We start from the raw sequence: 21659 nt of genomic DNA on the forward strand, positions 1-21659 counted from the left end.
TTCAAAACATCGCTCATTTGCAGAATGAGACCTGCCTTCCGAGGCTGGGGGAGAACTCATTTTCTAATCTCATCTGGACTCTTTCTTAAAAGCTCCAGAGTGAAAGGGAGGGGTCTTTCAACAGTGGGAATGCCTCGAGCCTGCTCGCAAAGCATCTTGTCTTGCCTTATTATTTTTTTAATGGTGTTTTTGTTTTCACAGCCTGTCTTCTCGCACTCCTTCCCAGCAGACCAGAACAAAGACCTTGCAACTACAAAGCCCACCGCTGACCAGCCGGGCTGACTCTGAAGTACAAAACGGGCCCAGCAGAAGTCAATAACAAAAGAAAGAAGCGGTGGCCACTGCAGGAACGGAGCATAATGAAAAGAAGCAGAGTGCAGACTGAATTGTCCCCCTCCCTTCTGAAGAGAACAGCCCCAAGCGGCACCTTCGAGGTGGGTGCTCCTGTCTGAGGGCCAGTTGCTTGGAGGGGGCTGAGGCTTCCCCACTGATCTGCCCCCTTGACTCGCTGGCATGCCTGGGAGTGACGATGCCGCCGCCCGCCTCCCCATTCACATGCTCACCCAACCTTCCCACAGACCTTGAAGCTGCCTGCTTCTCCGAGGCTGCCCGGCTTGGCTCACAATCCCTCGGCCCTGGCGTGACTTCCGCCCCTCTCTCCTGTCTCCCCTTCCTTGCCTTTTCTCTTAGCCAAACAGTCCCGGTTGCTGCAGCTGCTCCTCAAAGCTGCTTCCCCCAATCATATCTGTCACCCTTCTTGGTCCTTCTTCCCACTGGAAAAGGAAGAGGAAGAGGAACATCCTGCGGGAAGGAATTTGGCGCTGGGGAGTGTCTCGGGTGGAGAACTCCGACCTCCTGAGGAGGGGGATCCAGAAGTCCGTCGTCGCAGCCTCAGGGTGGCCCAAGCGGGGGCTTGGAGTGCAGAACGCGGGGTTGCCACCACACGGTGTTGCGGTGCTCCCTGCCTCCTGCGGGAGCCACTGCCCAACGTGGCACAGCGAGGACTTCAGGAGAACAAGCAAAATGGAGGGACCCAGGTGCAAAGCGAAGCCCGTGTAAAGGGAAGCCACAGTGCAGACCGCCATGGCGGCTGCCCGGTGCAACGAGCGGCACAAGAGCCTCAAAGAGGCCTGCTTGGTCAGGAACAGCGGGCACCTTGTGCCCAGGCATGGGCCCATTCAGTCCAGTGTTGCCAGCACTGGCTGGCAGCAGCAGTTCTCCAGGGCTTCGGGCCCTGTTGCCACCCTGCCTGGAGACACCAAGGACGGAACCGGATACCTTCTGCATAGCACGTGCCCCCCCCCCCCCACTGGCCGCCCGCCCCCTCAGCAGCTAGCATGCATCGAAATCAGGGCTCCCGCTCACAGGATAGGTGCCAGAAGCTGGGCTCCCCCACCTGTTTCAAACAACTGATAGTCTCTTGGCAAAAGAGCACTTTATTTCCAATTCACAGCGAACAAACTAGGGCCACTGAAAGATGAGTCTCTGAGCATGAGCAAAGTGATTTGTTGAACCCAAGCTAGAAAGGACTTCCGAGAGCTCTCCTTTTCAATAGCCGTGGCCTGCATCCTTCTGGAGAAGGGCCGGCCTCCTAGATTGACACAGCCTCTCTACTTGGGAAGCCCTTCCGGCCCAGCACCCTGTCACGGGGTCAGGGCCAGGCTGGGATCACCCCCTCCTCCCCGTGCCCCTTCCCTTCCGAGCCCTGTCTGTTTCCGTGGGCTGCCTGAGCACCTGGAAATGGTGGCCGTGAGAGAACCTCGCACTCGTCCCCCATCTCAGCTCCCACCTGCTCTCTTTCCAGCCCTCCCAGCCCTCAACCGAGCAGCCATGGCCCTGGAAAGCACACCGAGGATCACCGCTTCTTCCCTTCCCAACAGCGGCAGCCACGTGTGGGAGATAAACAGAAGGAACACCCGCTGTTTCTGCTGGTGCGGCTGGACCGATTCCAGCTCCAGACTTTATGGGGCTCTTCAGATGCCCATCCGTAGGCAGTCCTTCCTCCTTCAAAGGGGCAAGTCAGCCCTTGCACCAGACGATGGGCCCCGTGCTCATATCCCGGCAGGACGGCACCCCTGCCCCGTGCCTGGTTCACCGGCCCCTGGAAGCAACCGGCCAGCAAACGTTGCACCGGAACACAGGAGGCCTCGTGCGATGGGTAGCAAACGCTTCACATGCTAACTCCGGGACCGCAAGGCCACGTGATCCGGCAGCCGCGAACTACCCCCCCCCCACCCCCCGCTGCTCCTTTCTCCAGGCATCACGCGTTCCTCTCCACCTGGCTTTGCTCGGCGAGCGAGCACGACGGGCGCTTCCGCCCTGCACTGGAGCGTTCTGGCTGGCCCGGTTCCAGGTCAGCCAAGAAGCGGCGTCCAGAGCCACCGAGCCCCCCGCCATCCCACTTGTGGCTCGCAGCCGAGCGCAGCGCACGGTCTGCCGGGCGGCCGTTACCGCAAACCACCTGCAAAGCGGCAAAGGAGCTCAGCGACAGACGACGGCTGCTGAACAGCAGAGACCGTGGGGTTTTCTGCGGCTTGCCCTGAGCGTGAGCAATGTTTATTTTCTGTTCAGGCCACCGCGAACCCATTAAGGGTGCAGCCGTGTGCACGGGGAGGGAGGAAAAAGCGCTGCAGCTTCTGGCATTCCCCAGCTGGAGTTGCAGGGCTTCTCCAGACGGATCCCTAAAATACTTGACGAAGATTTGGCTGCTTTAACATTCACCGCCAGCTCGTGCCCCTACAGGGATTTCAAGAGCTGTGGGATTCTGCCGGCGTCACACGCAACTACTGGAACGTCACTAGTGTCATGCCATCGCAGACTGTTTTCTTTAAAGTTTTATTAATTAATCATGTTAGTTATCAGAGGGTAACTGCCTTGCTGCTGTAGCAGGTCCAAGACCATCCATCCTGCCGAGCTGAGAAAGGAAAACATGCCAAACACCAGCACAGCTCTTCCCCTGCTCCACTTACTGGGATATTTTGCTTTTCCACATTTTGCTTTTTTCCATCTTGATTTTTCGGGAGGCTGGGTGCCCCCCTTCTCCACTGCTACGGCAAACAGTTCCTGAATTACTTAAAGTGAAAGACACGTCCAACATCACACGGGGGGGGGGGCACCTGCTCGCATAACAGACCATTCGATTGTTTCCTTCCCTTGCAGCTTCAGGTGTGTGGCCCTCACTCCAAAACATGTAGGGACCCCAACCCTTTCAGGAAGATCAGGTGCGGTGCACAGGAAGGGGGGACCCACATCGCTGACAGATGCACATCTGAGCATGCAAAAATTCAGTGGATAACAGTTCTGAGAAGGACAGTCCTGAATCATTATGCTCCTCTTTCCACCAGAGCTAAACTCCACACTCTGGCAGACCCGGATCTGGAAGGCGGAACAGGCACCTCCCAGAGCAGATACTCTTTTTATAGCTGCCGCGTGTGTGAATTCCATGCTTTGAGCACTTCATGTAAAGCTTTTCTACACGAGGCTTTTAACCCACCACTTTACCAAGGTGTCATCTTCCAGATTTGCAACGGGATTAAGACTGGCCCTTTTATCCATGTTGTTTCGCCCTTTTCTGTGCCTTTGTATACATTCCATTACACAGCCACAAGGCGGCACTGTGGCATCGTGGAATGAGAGAAATCCTGCAGGCCACCTGCAGGCAATACCAACTTCCCTGCTCTAACCAGAAGGCACAGAAATGCTTGGATGGCACAAAGGACGATGCAGAAAGACAATGCAGTACAATGTACCCTCAACTCCATGAGCAAGAAATCACACACACACAGCAAACACCTTGCGGAGAGGAGTCCTGTGTGAATTAACTCTCAGTACATGTGCAAGCAAAAGATCTGCAGCTGGAGGATTGTGCCAAGCGAAGGCGGAAGGAAGATGCACAGAAGGCTCTACTTTGGAGGCTTATCCTTAGAGAGAGAAAACTCCCCACCCCAGAATGACCTTATGTTGAAATCCAGCCAGGCCTGAGAATTATCTTGCTGGAATCCATTTCAGCCTGCTACATCCTCTCCAAATTGGTACCCAAATTTTAACCATCCAAATTCCTTTCTGAGGCAAATGTTATAAGGTTAAGTAGTCTGCAAGATCCTTCCTTCTGTTGCACTGCGATTTCTTTAAAGACACAGTAAATGGAAATTTACCAGCCGAGTTTGTCTAGCAATTGTATTGCATAATACTTAAGGGAAAAAGGTAAATGCAAATGACAGAAAGGAGTTGCCTATAGAAGCATTTCTTAAAACAGTAATAGCAGCTGAGTAATTCACACACCTTTAGGAATACAGTGCATGGCTATAAATTGGAGCTGCTGTCTGTTGGGGTGTCAAGTCATCTCCAGCCTTATGGTGACCCTATGAATGAATCTGCCCCCAAATACCCCAGCAGCCCTGCTCAACTCTCATAAACCCAAGGCTGCCGCTTCCTTGATGGACTCGATCATATTTGGTCTTCCTCTTCCACCTCGGGCTTTCCACAGCATCGTTTTCTTCTCCGGTGCATCTTGCTTTCTCGTAACAACCCCATTTCTGCTGCCAGGGCAAGTTCTGCCTTGACCGGATCCAGGGCCCAACCTGTTCATCTTTCCATCCGTATCTGCAGAGCTCTTCTCCGGCACCCTTTGCCAAATGCGGCAGATGCTCTGAGAAAGGGGAATTAAGTTCAACGAATCTATAACAGCTTGCAGATTTTTCACTGAAAGCAAAAGCACTTGGCGTAAAAAGTCACCATTATCATCACTTTCTCATCTCCGGCAGCCGCTGATGAAAGCGGAAAGGGGTTCGCCCCAGAGATGAGGTCGGAGTGAGCAGGCAAGCCGAGTGAACTGGGCTGACATTTTGCAAGAGGGGAAATGGAGGCAGCATGCACCAGATGACCCCGCAGCTCTTTGACAGCTGTGTTTGTTCCCCTTTGGGTGACTTGCCTCCCTTTGCCTCGTGCCCTGTGTGATGCGGTGCAGTCACTTGCCGCGATCTCCTGCCAGTCACCCACTATAACGAAGTTTAGAGACAATGATCTAGCCACGTGGGGGACCCAGGCAAAGATCCTACCCAAAGCTGCCCCAGAGAACACATTCAGCATTTTGGGATGCATTAACAGAAGCACGACTTCGAAACTGTGAGAAGGAGTCGTTCTCCTGTAAGCCTCACCAGTCAGACCTCATCTGGAAGACCATGTCCAGTTCTGGGCATCAGGATATAAGAAAGATGCAGAAAAATTAGGAAGGGTCCAGATGAGGGCAGCAAGGATGATCCAGGGCTTGGAAACACTGCCCTGTGAGGAGAGACTGAGAGGACTGGGCATGTTCAGCCCTGAGAAGAGAAGACTGAGGGGGGAGATGATATCCCTCTATAAGGACCCCAAAGCCTGTCGCAAAGAGGAAGGTCAAGATCTCTCCTCGCTGATGACAGAGTGTAGGACACGGAATAATCAGCTCAAGCTGCGACAACCCAGATTCAGGCTGGACATCAAGAAAAGCTTCTTCACAGAGCAATAAGACAGTGGGACCAGCTGCCTGGAGAGATGGGGGGCTCTCCCACACTGGAGACATTCAAGGTGAAACTGGGCAGCCACCTGAGTGGGATGGTGTGACTTGGTGTCCTGCAACAGCAGGGGGTTGGACCTGATGGCCTTCATGGCCCCTTCCAACTCTACTATTCTATGATTCTATGATCTGCAGGATTTGAAGGTGCATCTCTTGGACTATTTCATTCATCAGCGTATCTTTACTGTAACCTCTGAGCACATCTGAGAAAGTCTGCAAATGATGGGTCCAGGGGGAATCGCAGAGTCTTGGCAATTTAACCCCCCTCCTACAAGGACCTTCTTCTCCTACTAGAGGCTGGATTTTGTCATGGCTGCACTATCTCTAGGTGTCTGTCCAGCTGTGTTGAGAATATGCAGAAAACGCAACGGAAAGATTTGTGTTGCCTTCCGCATTGCAGCACGCAGCCAGTTACAATGGCCACCATCTTTCCTCAGTTCTCCCTGCTGAAGGTCCGCTGGCATCCCTGCCTTGGCTTCTGATCAGTATTGATGCTGCTGATGTCCAAGGCTGGGTGGGCTTCCGAGTCGATCTCATTCCTCCAGACTCCACCAGCCCCCTGGGTCAAGGTCTTTCCCCTGGTCCTTGACATAGCTGAGGAATGTGATGGTCATACCCACCCAAGTCTGCCTCCAGGCACAGAGACGGTATGCAAAATCTCATACAACAAGGGACACCTGGCATGTGTGAATGGAGGTGTGAGAGAGCTTTCCAGGATGGACGCTTTTCCAATGACTCCACTCAAGGCATCTTTTCCTGATGGTTAAAGGTAAAGGTTTCCCCTTGATGTGAAGTCCAGTCAGGCCTGACTCTAGGGGGTGGTGCTCATCTTCGTTTCCTGGCCGAGGGAGCCAGCATTTGTCCACAGACACTCTCCACGGTCATGTGGCCGGCATGACTAAACACCGAAGTGCACGAAGCACTGTTACCTGCCCACCGAAGTGGTACCTTTTCATCTCCTTGCATTTGCTTGCTTTCGAACTGCAAGGCTGGCAGGAGCTGGGACGGAGCCACAGGAACTCACCCCGTTGTGCAGATTCGAACCGGCGGCCTTTCGATCAACCAGTCCAGCAGCACAGCGGTTTAAACCACTGCGCCACCTGCAGTCCCTTTCCTGATGGTTACCGGGAGTCTAATCATCACTTGCAGAAGGATGAACTCTGTCTAAAGGCGTCTACACAAGCTAGACAGGGGATTGTGGCCTCTAATTGTATCCATGATGCTCAACTTTTTCAGGGGCAGCTGCTGAGAGCCCCCATCCTAGCAGAGACCGACGGAGCAGAATCCCCCGGTCTTCTAAACATTTTCTAACTGGCTCCCCGCTTCCCCACCACCACCTTCCCCTCCCCTGCCTCTCGCTCTGGCCCAGGCAAGGGGAGGAGACGGAGGCGCTGCAGCCGGTTTGCTTCTGCGCCAGGTTTGCAAGTGGGAGCAGTAAAAAGAAAGACAATGGAGGACAGTGCGTGTGAGAAGAGGAGGTCCCGACAGCTGTGGAAGGAACTGTGGCTTTTTCACTGGACATGTTTAGCCTGGAGAAGAGGAAACTAAGAGGAGACAGGGTAGCCCTCTCCAAGGACTTGAAAGGCTGTCAGAAAGAGGCAGGCCAGGATCTCTTCTCAGCCATCCCAGAGGGCAGAACACAGAATAACAGGCTCAAGTGACAGGAAGCCAGATTCTGGATGGACACTAGGAAAAACATCCCGATGAATAGAGCAAGACAACAGGGTAACCCATGACCCAGGGAGGTGGCGGGCTCTCCCATGCTGGAGGCATTCAAGGGGCAGCTGGGCAGCCCTCCGAGGGGGGTGGTTTGACGGGGAGGCCTGCCCTGAGCAGAGGGTTGGACCTGATGGCCCTCTGGCCCCTTGCAGCTCCACTCTTCTGTGGTTCATGAGTCTCTGTTTCACTCTCTGCTTCTCAGAAGTCACACCTGCTGCCTGATGGGTTCACAGGAGCGTGCATGCACACGTGTGCCAGCATTCGGAGCTAGCTAGCACCTCCAGGTAGGTGCCAGTAGGAACCCTCCATGGTGGGCCACAGGGGTCTGTGAGCCATCCACCATGTAAATAACCCACAATGCCCCAGGGTGATGCTACACCACAGGTAATTAACGCAGCAGCCTCTTCAAAACATTGCACGTTTCTGGTTTTATTCTCAAGGTCTTGCTCCCACAGTGAAGAATGTGGGAGGCTTTGCCTACGGGCTGCCAGAATTTAATTCTGGTTGCCCCGCCAGCCGTAGCACAGCCATAATTATGGACAATCACGCAAGTCAGGGCCAAGCTGCCAAAGAAACTGCGGACCAGTCCCAAAGAATGAGCCTTCTGGTTCACTTTTCTGCCACTGCCACCACACTTCCGAGGCAAACCATGGCTTACGTTCCTTATCTCAAGAAAAATCAGCCCCTTTTATGGCTTTGTTCTGACCAGAGATAACCAGGGAGTCAAAGAGAATCCGTTGACTGACAGGGTCTCACCGCTCTCTTCTCACAAGCCATTCAGAAAGACCCAAAAGCCCACAGCTTTCAAAGATGTACACCCCAAGTCACACACTTTGGCTTCCATTCCCTGCACACAGAAGTCGAACTAACAAAAGCTCCCCAAATGAGAACGGCTGTCTGTCTCTTAGGGAAAAGAAAGAAAAAATGAATCAGCGGGAATTTCATAAAGAGAACCAGAGGTCTGTACTTTATCAAAGATTAAATGTAGCATTTTCTAAATTGCTCAAATGACTTTAAAAGCCTACATACCTTTTTTACATTATTTCTCTCTGTGTGCGTTGGAAGTATAATTTTGTAAATGCAGACACTTTCATACAGGACAACCAGATTTACAAATTAAGAAGGATTGGGGGGCTGGAGTGGTTATTTATTTCAAAACTGCAATCCCATCTTTTCACCAAAAAGGTGGCCTGCAAGTACTTGGCAATTCCGGGCTGGATTTGCTAGCCAGCCAATATTTGCATCCAAATTTTGAGCCCTCCAAGATTCCCTGTCTTGACAGCCCTGCTCAGCTCTTGTAAATTTAAGATTGTTTCTTCCTTTAATGAATCAATCCATCTCATACTTGTTCTTCCTCATCTCCTTCCGCCTTCAATTTTCCCTAGCGCAATTGTCTTCTCCGATGTCAGACAATGGTGCACAGGGGAAAATGTTCCACAGCTGGGATGTCACCACTGAGAAGGCCCTGCCCCCAGATCCCGCCTATCTCATCACAGCAGGTGGGTGCACCTGGCAGAGGGCTTCCACAGAAGAACTTATGGTGAAATCCTGTGCGTGTTTAGACAGAGAGAAGTAGTGCAGTTCACTTACTCAGTCGCCAAAAGGGCAAATGCTATTTTGGGATGCATTAACAGAAGTATTACTTCCAAATTATGAGAAGTAGTCATTCCTCCATACTCCTCACTACTCAGACCTCACCTGGAATACTGTGTCCAGTTCTGGGGACCAAGATTTAAGAAAGATGCAGGTAAATTAGAAAGGGTCCAGCGGAGGGCAAGAAAAATGATCCGGGATTTGGAAAGACAGCCCTGTGAGGAGAGACTGAGAGGATTGGGCATGTTCAGCCCTGAGAAGAGAAGACTGAGGGGGGAGATGATATCCCTCTATAAGTACCTCAAAGGCTGTCACAAAGAGGAAGGTCAAGATCTCGTCTCGCTGATGCCAGAGTGCAGGACACGGAATTATCAAGTCAAGCTGTGATAACCCAGATTCAGGCTGGGCATCAGGAAGAGCTTCCTCACTGTCAGAACAATACAGCACTGGGACCAGCTGCCTGAGAGGTGGTGGGCTCTCCCACTCTGGAGACATTCAAAAGAGTCCAATTGTGTATGATTGGACTTAGTCCTTAGCAAGAGCTACAGTCTAAAACGATTAAGCTTGAACTTTAAGACACAATCTGTTTGGACAGAAATAAAAGTCCTCCATCTCCCAGCATTCCTTCACTAGCATAGGACTTTTTTCTTCCTAAACACAGAAACATAGAAACAGAGCAAGTCAGAAGGGGTCTTCTGGGTCATCTAGTCTGACCCCCGGCTCCAGCCGGCTCCACTCACAACATGCCCACCATGTGCATGTCTAGCCTATCCTTGAAGACCCGCACCAATGGGGCCTCAACCACCTCCTGTGGAAGCCCATTCCACACCCTCGGGGTCCTAACTGTTGGGAAGTCCTTCTGGCATCCAAATTGAACTTTGGTTCCTTAAGCTTGGCTCTGTTGGTGCCAGCCCCTTCCAGTACCCTGTAAAATGAAACATCGAAAAATAGAAACCGAGCAAGTCAGAAGGGGCCTCCTGGGCCATCTAGTCTGACCCCTGGCTCCAGCCAGCTCCACTCATGACATGCCCACCATGTGGACGTCCAGCCTATCCTTGAACACCCGCACCGGTGGGGCCTCAACCACCTCCCGTGGAAGCCCAGTCCATACCCCCGGGGTCCTAAACATGCATAGGCTTGTATCCTAAATCATTCAGCAGATTTGGTGATGGTAGAAGTGATACCAAATAACAGGCTGTAGAACAGGTGAAGCCCAGGTGGCGGCTCAGCTAGGATCTTCATTGGACTTTAACCAAAAATCCCAGGAATTGTTAGCTGACACACGAGTTTAGCTGATCTAGGAGGGATGGTTTAACTGCGAGTCCTGCACTGAGCAGGGGGCTGGATTAGTGGCCCACTTCAACTCTGCTGTTCTACGAGTCTGTGATTTTATGCTTTAATTAAAGGTTCCTTCCAGGAAAAATGGCCTACAATCCCCAGTGAGCCTTTTTTCCTGTTTAGGCGTGTGCTGGATTGTGCCTTAGGACTGCCTGTGCCTCTGAGAAGATGGGAAATAAAAAGAAAAAGGCAAGCTTCCTTCATCTTTTGCATCCTGCACGCATCGTCTCCTACGCAGGACAGATGGTCTGCAGACGTGCTTCCGTGCAAAATCCTGAAGCACCACGAGCATTTGAAGATGGAACTGGAGTACCTCTCGAGTCGAACAAAAGTAATTAACTAACAAAGCAACCGCCCTGTGCCGCTCAGGCTTTTGCAGATCACGGGAAGCCAGGGCCTGTGTCAGCCTTCCCCAACCTGGCGCCCTCCAAATGCACTGGATGGCCATTCCCAGCATCCCCAGCAAGCCAGGAAAGGTTTGCTTTCCTTCTTTCCGGGTTGGTTCTCTCTGGCACATTTTGCCGGCCTCCAAATAGTTTCATTTTCAAATGGGTCCTGCTGTCCATCTGTATTCCAGGGCAAGCAGGATGACCCACAAGCCATGGCTAAACCATAGTTCTTGGGCAAGGCACCAGAAAAAGGCGTGGGTTAAACAAGCCAGGCTTTGCCAGCCCACAACAAATCATGGTTTCCGGTGATGGTTTACCGCGCTTGGTTTCTGTGCAAGGATGAACTCAGTTGCCACAACAAGCCAGATTTCTATAATGCACACCTTAGCTTAGCATGATGTGAAAACCAGGCCAGCATGAGCTCGAAAGGAAGAGAGTTTGTTATGAATCTGTCAAGCGACTTAGCTGAGCAAAAGAACAGCTTGTCACGGAAAAGCCGGATTGACGTTATTAATGTGAACGCCTGGAACGGAGACCCCTGGAGTCTTCTGGTTCACAGGTTATGGATGTTTCTTATTTGTATTTGTTCTCGGAGATGATTGCTTGTTCCTTGTGAGCTCATGCTTGTAATTTCAGTATGCAACCAGAAATCTCCGAGCCGTCTCCAAAAGCAGCATGCAGGCAAGGGCGAAGACATTCAGGGCGATTGCTCAAAGCTTACCTACTGCAACTCCACCCAGTTCCGTTCTTCAGAGGTGCTACAAGGCAGGCTGGTGCCTGGAGAACGCAGATCCCCTCCTGCTCAGCTGGAGGCTGATTAAACCAACTCTTCCCCTTTGCTGCCTTTGTATGATACTTCAAAAGCTATGAAATGAGGCACTTGGCTTCACTAAGACAAGCCCTACACATCTTTCTTTCTATGGCGCTTTGAAGATCTGACAACACCCACACGTTTTCAAGCTTTCTTCCTCTGGGCTGAAGTTCAACAGGCGAGGATTTTCCGACCATTCCATCCAATTGCTAGAGAAAGCATCTGCTGGAGCACTTCTGCCCTGCTGCCCAGAGGTGGGGGACAGGCGACGCGGGAAAGTTTCCGCTGCTTTCTCCCTCCCAAAAGACTCATGTCCTAGCCATGGGATGTGGCCGAAACCATGCGCTCCCAAAAACGCAAGGTCTAAATGGAGCGAAAGACGAATGGCTCGTCCAGCAATTATGAAATGCAGACATGCCAGAGAGAAAAAAAAAAGCTGGGTCACCTGGTTTGCACCTGCGAGGCCTCCCCTCCTTTGTGCAGCACAGCAAATCACGTATATCTTGAAAATACTCCAAATTTTCCACTACAAGCTTCCAGCGATGTCCCTCAGCACCTGGCTCAGCCCCAGGGGGCCGAAGGTTGGAATCAAGGGGCAGAGCGCACAAGAGAGAGAAGGGGCCGCCGGAAGAACTGCTCTTGAGCGCATCCATCCATGGCCGGAGTCAGGCCGGCTCTGCAGGTGGCACCCCAGGGTCGGTGACAAGGTGGGCGTGTTTGAGTGCCGGCCAGGGGGCCGCATCCACACACGGGCCAGGCCCAGGGAACTAGCACTTCAGGGGGTTTGGAAGGGATGTTTCTATGAATGCAGCCCCAGATAGCATTTGCCCTTTCTGCAGCCGCATCACACGGTTGGCTCGGATTCAGCTTGTGAGCTGCAGCCATTCCAAGAGCCTTCTCATTTATTTATTTATTTATTTATTTATTTATTTATTTATTTATTTATTAAAACATTTCTGTGCCACCCCTTGCCGAAGCCTCGGGGCGGCTCACAGCATAAAATAAAATATACAATAAATTAAAACAATAACAATTAAAATATATACATTAGAATAAAATAAGCCGCCCTGGCCAAATAAAATTCAATAGTACTTGAATAGTACTTGAATAGTTCAAAATTCATTTGCAGTACTGTTGAGCCAGGTACCCCCCATCTTGTAACGATGCTTTGTGTTTCTTTTTCCTGGGTGCAGAATTGGCATTTGGCGCTACTGAATGTCTTTCTGTTCTTTTCAGCCCAGCGCTCCAGCCTGCCAAGATCTCCTTGAACCTTGTTTCTGTCTGCCGGGCTGTTAGCTAGCCCACCCAGTTCCCCCTCCCTATGGATGCCTGGAGAGCACCTTGCTTTCCTGCCGAAATTGTGGATTCTGCACCGTTTCCTGCAGCATCACTTGAACAACCAAGAGGCTGTGGCAGGTGTGGTTCCACTGGGAATGCAGCTGCCCAGCCACTTCAGGTTACAGTATGACCACTTCTGGAGAGGTTCTGAGAGGCCCCGTGGGACCCTCCGGCCCTCCACAACTTCCCACCCCCACTCTAGAGAAAACACCAGCACCTTGCATCAGGCTTGGTAGTCAACTGGCAACCATAGTATGTAGATCCTTCAGAATGGATGGAAACTCTGGCCACACCGAAGCCAGAATTGCAGCTGTCGAATTCTGCATGAGCTGGAGTCTCCAAGCGGTTTTCAAGGGAAGCCCTACATAGAACGCTTTGCAGTAATCAAGCTTGACTCGATGCCCTCTATTCTGCCTGGGAGTAGCTGTCGGGGAACTTAAACAGAGCTCCTTCCCAGCCCCAATAGTTGGTATCTTTGAGCTGGAGAGCCCTAGAAACTGAATCCGGGACCCTCGGCATCCATACCTCCCAGCCTGGCCTGGCCCTATGAATCTGGGGCTAAGGAGAAATTCAGCAAAGGGACTCTCAGCACCACTGAATTCTCTCTGAATTAAGCACGGCAGCCCTCCAGCTTCTCTGCTCTCCATGCTGCCGGAGTCTGACAAGGACCAGGTTCCCTGCTCAGCGAACATCTGTAAGGATTCGGAAGGAAGCATCAAGGGAGTTTCACAAAATGCCTGGGAGGGGAGGGGAGGGGAGGGAGGGGAGGGGGCGTTCCAGCTACGCTGCCTTTCCTGCCCATTCATTCTTTCAAATTACATCCTCTTTGCCTCAAGTATCCCCTTCAAAAGCCCGCAGCTGGCGGGAAGCAAACAGAGAAGGCCTGTCAGAAGCATCCTGCAAACAATCGTCTTACATAATCGTCTCTCCCAAATTGTTGCCGGTGTGCTTCTCTGATACCAGCATCTCTTTACTTTCCACACCAGCCAAAAGGCTGATGAGTTTCTATCGGCGCTTTCATCTGCTGCTGATTAGATGCATCGCTCCTTCGGAAAGAGCTGTCTCTCGTGTCTGAGTTTCTGCTGAGAGACACACATCTAAGGAAGCAAAAGAACAGGGCGGCCTTTAGGAATCACCCAGTTTTCTTCCACATACTTTCACAGATTTCTTTCATGCTCCCCAATGGGGCTCCGATGGATTTTGCCCCATAGAAAACCTCTCACTGGCTTTCCAGAGCATCTCCTCCGCAGCCATCTCCAGGTTGTGCCAAACAGAACATGCTGCTGAAACACGAAAACCCACGAAGGGCCACGGCCTGGCCAGGTACAGCCATGAATCACTTCTCATGAGATGTCTGTTGTCTGCAGCTTAAATGAACAAACAAGGCCAGGTCGTCTCCGCTTGCACGGAGATCTAATGTGCTGCCCACACGCACGGGCTGCCCGTGTGTGCACACGCCCCTGCCGGCTCCGGCTGCGACCCGACAACCACTGTTCCTAATTGCAAGCTGGCAACGCAGAAATTAACCAGGGCCCCTCGCTTACACCCCCGTTCTCAAAAGTGCATTTTTTCCACCAGCTGAAGTCCTCTATAAAGGCGGCACAAAGAAACCCATTCGGTAATTCATTTCTGGGGAATCGTTTGCACTTTGGATGGAAAATAAATAATACAGGCCTGAGTCAGAGGAGGAAGAAAAGCAGATACTTTTCATCAGAGGTGTCTAACCTTTTTAGTCCATGAGACGGATGCTATTTGGAGACGCTCTCAGGGGGGCGGGGGGCATTTTAGCAGTGGGCAATGCCTAAGGGGAAATACCAAGGGTGCCAGGATATTTTAATATAAAGACGGTACCTCCCAGTAGCTATGTTATAATAATAATAATAATAATATGTCTTCAGAGAGGCATTCAACCTTTCAGAATGGGGGTTGCGAAAGTCATGCAGCCACCAAACCACCCGTAAAGGAGGTGACAGTGAGGAGTACCAGTCCACAGAAGACCTCACAGGGCCCGGAGTTACACTGTGGAACTCCCTGCCACAGGATGCGGTAACGAGCACCATTTGGAGGGCTTCCAACGGAGATTCCTGCTGGAGAGGGCTACCCATGGCTACTGGACCTGGTGGCCACATGCCCTCTCCAGGACTGGGCTGGCCGCCTTGTGACCCTCCGTGTGTTTTGGCCTACTGCTCCCATCAGTCGGCACAGTCAATGGGGAGGAATCATGGGAGCTGTAGTCCCGGACCATTGGACTGCCAGCCTAACAGTGGCTCTGCGGCACTTTGGATGGGAGCTGCTTTGTGTCCCTGCAGCCATAAGAACATGGGAAGCTCTTTGCTACAGAGTCAGAATGCGGACCTCTCTAGCCCAGTTCTGCAGACACTGGCTGGCAGCCATCGCTGCAGGCAGGAATATTTCCAGCCCTACCTAGGCCTGTGTCTAGGGGTGGGCTAAGGGGGCTTGTCCCCCAAATTTTCTCTGCCCCCAATTAAAAAGAGCAGCAACAGCAATGGAGTTTACAATCTTGTCTTTGTTTTAAGTATGAATTTATTATATTTCTATCCTGCCTTTTTTCCTTCCAAAAACTCAGGACAGCTTCCATCCTTCTCCTCCTCCTGCTCTCAATCTTTTCCCCGCAACAACAACCCTGTGAGGTAGGCTGGGCCAAGAGTCTGTGGCTGGCCCAAAGTCACCCAGCAAGCTCCATGGCTGAGCGGGAACTGGAACCCAGATCGCCTGAGTCCCAGTCCCATGCCCCTAACCACTGCACCACACTGCCTCTCAACATCACACGGCTCTCAGGAAGCCTCAAAACCAGAGGACTTGCCCTCCGACTTTTTCAGCAGCCTCCCTAATTAAGCTGACAACAGGCCCGGCTCTCCCTGGAGTTGCCACAGGTTGAACCCGTGACCTTCTGCAGACAAAAGATGGGTGGCAACCCTTTCCCAGCGCCTACATCTGCCTCTACCAACCTGGAATTTAAACAATATTTTGGACTACAACACCCAGCAACCCCAGCCAGCATGACCCGTGGCCAGGAATACTGGATTTGTAGTCTAAAACATCTGGAAGGCACCAGCCTTGCAGCAGGGCTAGGAGCCCTCTTTTTGAATAGTCTTCCCCAACCTAGTGCTCTTCAGATGTCCCAGACTACAACTCCCATTGTCCACACCAGCCAGCCACTAGGCTGGATAAGATTGACCTGGAGAAATTTAGCTAGCTGTCATCACAATCCTAGATCAAAGGCCTAATCCTGAAATGTAGAGCTAGCCTCTGAGCATGACCAGAGTACATTTCTCTCACTACCAAGCCACTGCACCTGTAGAGACCCGCCTTTTATCTGCACCCAGCCCTCACACAGAAAGGTGTCGCACAAGCTGCCCTCTGGATGTCACAGACTACAGCCCCCAGAATTCCCAACTATCATCCATGCTGGGGGCCAAATCGGGGATGCCCCGAAGCACTGACTGCTTGATGGTTTCCTAGCATTTGGGCTGGAATATCGCTCCCTACAGGTTCGCTGGGGACAGCAAGAACTGTCAGCCGAAGCAGGCTGGGACCTTTTTCCAAACCGGTTGGCCCCCGGCCCCTTCCCACCCAGAATGCAGCTTCGCTGAAATGCCATGCACGCCCCCCCCCCCACCACAAGTAGGAGAAGGTCCTGCACTCCTGGCCCTCCACTGAACCTGGCTGCCCCCCCCCCCACTGCTGCAGACATGTGCAGTGTGCCCCATTATTTAAGAAATTTAAGATGCCGACAGATGAAGCGCCTCGTCACACTTAGCAAGCTCTTTCATGCTTTCAGCTGGAATTGCAAAAAGACACACACTTCAGTTTCCACTACAGTGAGAACACCGGGAAGCCAAGACCTGTGCATTAGAAAAATGAAGAATCATCGTCTCATGCCAGTGACAAATCATTTCTATTTTCTTTGCAGAGAGACAAAATGCGCTTCCTGCTATAAGAGCACAAAACAGGCAGCCAATCTCCCATAGCGTCCCATTAGAAGAAGAAATAAATCGGTAAGCCATCCAAAATTGTTGGTGTCGCCCTTCTCTCCACCTCCTATTGGCCCATAAGCTATGCAAATAATATCTTTCCGGACTGTGAACCAAAGCCATGGCAAACCACTCACACCTTCTGAAAAAGGGTAGCCAACTTTTTTCCTGGCAACGCTCCTCTACCGTTAGCCACTGCAGAAGCATGATTTCAAGGAGTAAGTTTGCTCTTGGCATGGAGAGAAAGTCGACAAGAGAAACTTCACCTGCTCACATTCCATTGCTCCGAACACTGCTAAAAGCACACATGCACCTCCCAGAATTTTTCTGTGTGTAACATACTCCAAATTAAGCCTAGAAATCGATCTAGTTTCAATGGTGAAGTCGCAGAGTACATTCAAGCCTCAGGCCAGGATCGGTTAAATTCACACGCCAGCTAAAATAACACTGCTCCTTGCGCTTGTTACATGATTATGTCACATGGTTACATTATTATTGATATTTTTCTTAATATATGGAGGTCTAATGGAAACCTTAATACAAATCCACTGTATAATGTTGGTCACAAACTGTATCGTTTATGACGATGATGATGTGAAAACTATTCATGGAATGGAACCACGGGCGGACTAATTCCCCTTTCCTCATGGAGCCTAGTCAGGTCCCCAGATTCTCCTCCCGCAAGCTGGGGGACCCAGTGGGGCAGATCCAAGGTGCAACTGGCTAGAACTGTGGATGAATAAGGAGATCTGTTACTTTTACATTTCGTTCACACTTGTTCCCCCCTTCTGAGCTTTCTGCAAGAACGGTTTCTCGACGCTGGCTATAAATACACCAGAAACTTTACTGGGAAGGTTGCACTGCAGCAAAGTCCGGGATCTTTGTGGCAGGTGGGTGATCAGATGGAATTACTTTGGCCTCCTTCCAGGGTTAGGGAAGGTTGGGGCATAGTCCTGTTCATGCTTAGAAAAGGCGCTGTGATTCCCAGCATGACTGGCTGGGAAAACCTGGACGATGTGAGGCTTTTTCCTTTCTAAGCACGCCTAGGATTGAGTCCTGAAAGAAAAGGACAGACTGCCCCTGAGCATGGAGGTTCCATTCAAACAGCTTGTCCCATGCTCCAGGCACAGACCCCACTGGACTACAACACCCGTGTCCCCAGCCAGCAGTGACGGGGGTTGTAATCCAACACATCCAGGAAGGGGCTCAAGACTGGAAAAGCGGCTTTTCGCTGTCCTGAAATACCCCCCAACCCGATTTCAGTATTACGTGATATCATGGGGGGGGGGGGCAGGATTTTGGCCTCTGTGCCCCTCGTGCGTCGTTTCAGAAATCCCTCTCTCGCCCCGCATTTCACACACACACGAACCTCGCGGGATCTCCTTCCCCGCATCGTGTGTCGTGGCGAGTCCGTGGCAGCGCATTCACACGCGCACCCGCGCCGGCCAACCTTTGCTGCGGCAGCCATCCAGAGCGCGCAAGTCCCGTCCGTGCGAACCCGCCCTCTCCTGTACACGTGCACACGCACGCGCACACACACACACACACACGCACACACCTTGCAGTCTGTTCCACGCTTAAAAAAGCAAACCTCCAAGAACAAGCACATTGCGAGCACGGGGCTAGGAAAGCCATCATCCACAGCCAATCACCCAGATGCGGGAAGATGCAGAGCGGTGGCGGGGCCGGGCAGAGACCGGCGGGGGGGGGGGGGGGGCCCTGCGCCTCTTCCTCCCGCAATCCAGCGCATCCACGGCCACGTCCCTAAAGCACCCCCCCCGCCGCCGCTTTCACGGCAGCTTGCAAAAGCGGGGCGCGGGGGGGGGCCGGGACGAGGCGCGGGGAGCCCCGCGCCCGCGCACGGTGGGGGGGGGAGCGCGGCCCCGGCGCGCGCGGAGCCCCGTCTTACTTCTGCGGCTGGAGTAGTCCGGGTAGTAGCCGTAGTAGCCGGTGATGCGCAGGATGCGGTCCTCGATGGTGGCCACGCCGTTGGGCGCCGCCTTGCCGTCCATGCCGGGAGGCGCCGGGGGCGGCGGGCGGCGGCTGCTCGGCGCGTCTCCTCCGCGGCTGGGACCAGAGCGCGGCTCCTCCGCATGATCGCCGAGGCCGCCGCCGCCGCCGCCCCCCTGCTCGGCAGAGCCAGCCTCCTCCCCCTCCCCTCCCCTCCCTCCCCCCCTCGCTCCCTCCCCCCCCCCCCCCCCCCCCCCCCGCGAGGTGCCCGTGCAGTTCCCGCACGGATCGGGGCGCCCCCGGGAGGACCGCCCGCCCCCCCCGCCCGCCGGAAAAGTGAAGTTGGTGGGCCCCCTGGCGCAAGCGAACCCCCCAACACACACGCACACGGCGGGGGGGGCGCCGTCGCCCCGATTCCGCGGGGGGGGGGTGCGGGGCGTCCGATGCGCTCCCGGGGACGCGGCGGGGCTTGCTTCCGAGGAGACGCGCGCAGCAGCAGGGGCTGCGGGGAGCCAGAAGCCCGAAAGCGGGAGCGCCCCGAGCGCAGCGTCCTTCGTCGCTGCCCCCCGATCGTGCGCCCCCCGCTTCTGCAGCGCCCTGCGGCCAAAAGGCAGCGGGCGGCCTGTGGCGATTCGGCTCCTGAAAGGCAGCGGGATGAAACCTACCGGACTGCTCTTATAAGCCCTGCATCGCTCTTCCAGCCGGTGGAACTCCTTAGAACCGCTCCAGTCCGTCAAGGACCAGTACCAGGACTGGATGGAAGAACTGGTTTAAACTTTTAAACGCCTCCTCGCCTGTCTCTCTGCGTCCGGATGGAAAAGATGTGTAAACTGACACTGGGAAGCTGCCCCACTGGGGGAGATTCTGCATATCAGAACTCACCCCAGTCTGTGATGCCCTGCCAGCCCCCAGCCTTTGTTACCACGTTTTGGGAGGCAGAGAGAGCAAGAGGTGGCCTGCACTAAAATCCGGATGCAAGCCCAGCTTTTGTGAAAAGGGCAAAAAGTGTGCCGGTAGAAAAAAATGGAAAATAAATTAAAAAGGAAAGCTTCCTCCGAGGATCTCAAGACCACGTGCACGCTCCAACTTTTATCTTCACAATAACCCTGCAAGGTTGGTAGGCTGAAGAAAACCAAGGCTGGTTGGAGGTTAATTAGTAACTCTTCCAAAATCTATATCAGTGTTATATGTTTTATTAGGGCAACCCAAAGATTGCAACCAGTCTGAAAGGTTTCAAGGTCTACAAATCTATTCATCAGGCAAGATGTAAAGAATCACGTTAGATTACATCTGGGGATTGAAAGCCTGCACATATTTCGTGATCATATTTAGTCTAACTCACTGGTACGGATTTCAGATTTTTTTTGTCTGGCCAGCATTTTGTGAGTATGTGGATGAGTGGATTGCGTAGTAGTTCAGCAGGGTTTGAGCCATGCTCAGCAGCACCACCTCCTTTCGTCCTGCGCACAAGCCCATGTGCCACACTGCCTTTCTTCCGTGGCAGCACGAATGATCATAGAATGGAATTCCAGAGCTGAAAGAGGCCAGAAGGCCAAGCCTCTGCTTGATGCAAGACCCCTAATTAAACCTTCTCACCCAGATGGCTGTCCAGTGGCATCTTGAATGCCTCCAGTGTGGGAGAGCCCACCACCTCTCTAGGTCATAGGTTCCACATTGTCGTCCTGCTCTAACGGTCAGGAAACTTTTCCTGATACCAAAATCTGGCTTCCTGGAACCTGAGTCTGTTATTCCACATTGGCGTCCTGCTCTAACGGTCAGGAAACTTTTCCTGATACCAAAATCTGGCTTCCTGGAACCTGAGTCTGTTATTCCACATTGGTGTCCTGCTCTAACGGTCAGGAAACTTTTCCTGATACCAAAATCTGGCTTCCTGGAACTTGAGTCTGTTATTCCATGTCCTGCACTCTGGGAAGATCTCAGCCCTCTTCTTTGTGGCAACCTTTCCAGTACTTGCAAATGATATGCAGAGCTATTTCCAGGTGGTGCCCCCATTCTTACGGATGGTGGGTCCCTCTTAGATCAAATCTCAGACAAAAACAACCAGAGAGAACCTCTTCTTTGCTTTCTCGTGGAGTTAGTTCTTTGGATTACCCAAGCATCAGATGGGCAGGAAATTCAGGATAGGAAAAAAATGGTATTTCTCAAATAATCCATACTAATATATTTATGGAATGCAAACTGAGTTATAGAGTTCATTGCCTCAAAATGCAGCAAGGGGGGGCCTAGATGGCTTTTTAAAAGAGGATTAGGTAAATTCGGGGGCAGATGTTAGCTGTCATCTCTCAATAGAATCGGTGGGGGAGAATATCTGTAGAATCTGTACTTCATGGCAGCTGGACAGAGGGTGCAAAGAGTAAGTTTTATCACAGCAGGACAGTTTTCCAGAGCTTGCTGCAAAGTTCAGAGCAAGTAGATCACACTCTCCCCACTCCACCCCACCCCATGGATGCAATTAACACATTGCTTTGTTCAAGAGAAAGTTCTAAGCCTCGAATTCACACAGCCTGGAAGTCAATTCAAATCCAGCCACCGATTCTAGGACAGTTCTTAACAGACCTTAATTCCAGGCCTTAATAGGAGAGGATTCAAGACAGGCAGGAGTCCGACATTGACAAAAGACCAAGCAGGAAACCATTCCCAGACATTCCCAGCAAAGGATCTCCATTTCTGCACCAGCTTAAATGCAGAGAAGGGGCCTCATAGTCACAGGGTGCAAATCAGAAGCCTCTGCTAAGGACTGCTCTTGCAACAGAGGCCGATTCCGTGCTCCTTCAGGGCTGAGTTCCAGCCCCGGAGCTTGCCATGACCTGACTGGGTTCGAAGTCCACCTGGTCTAACTTCAAACCAGACGTTGGCTCCAAAGCTGCTTGGGCTGGCCCCGATCCATCTATTTCTGAACTCTAGCAGATGGGGAAAATGTCGGGTCTGTTGCCCTCACGCCCTGCTTGGGGTGG

The 21659-nt window shown here is 52.4% G+C and overlaps 1 protein-coding gene across 2 annotated transcripts in view; it reads right to left on the bottom strand.

Moving 5' to 3' along the window:
• SLC35F4 (solute carrier family 35 member F4) overlaps positions 1-18746 on the bottom strand; it is a 123134-nt gene extending 104388 nt beyond the window's left edge. For both annotated transcript variants that reach the window (XM_044436531.1, XM_044436530.1), the window contains exon 1: positions 18644-18746. In XM_044436531.1, the coding sequence (XP_044292466.1) occupies positions 18644-18746 (103 nt within the window). The remainder of the gene's footprint in view (positions 1-18643) is intronic.
• Positions 18747-21659: the final 2913 nt, after the last annotated feature.

This window comes from Varanus komodoensis, unplaced genomic scaffold (genome assembly GCF_004798865.1).
Source record: "Varanus komodoensis strain SLA01 unplaced genomic scaffold, ASM479886v1 scaffold3, whole genome shotgun sequence".
NCBI classification, from domain to species: Eukaryota; Metazoa; Chordata; class Lepidosauria; order Squamata; family Varanidae; genus Varanus; species Varanus komodoensis.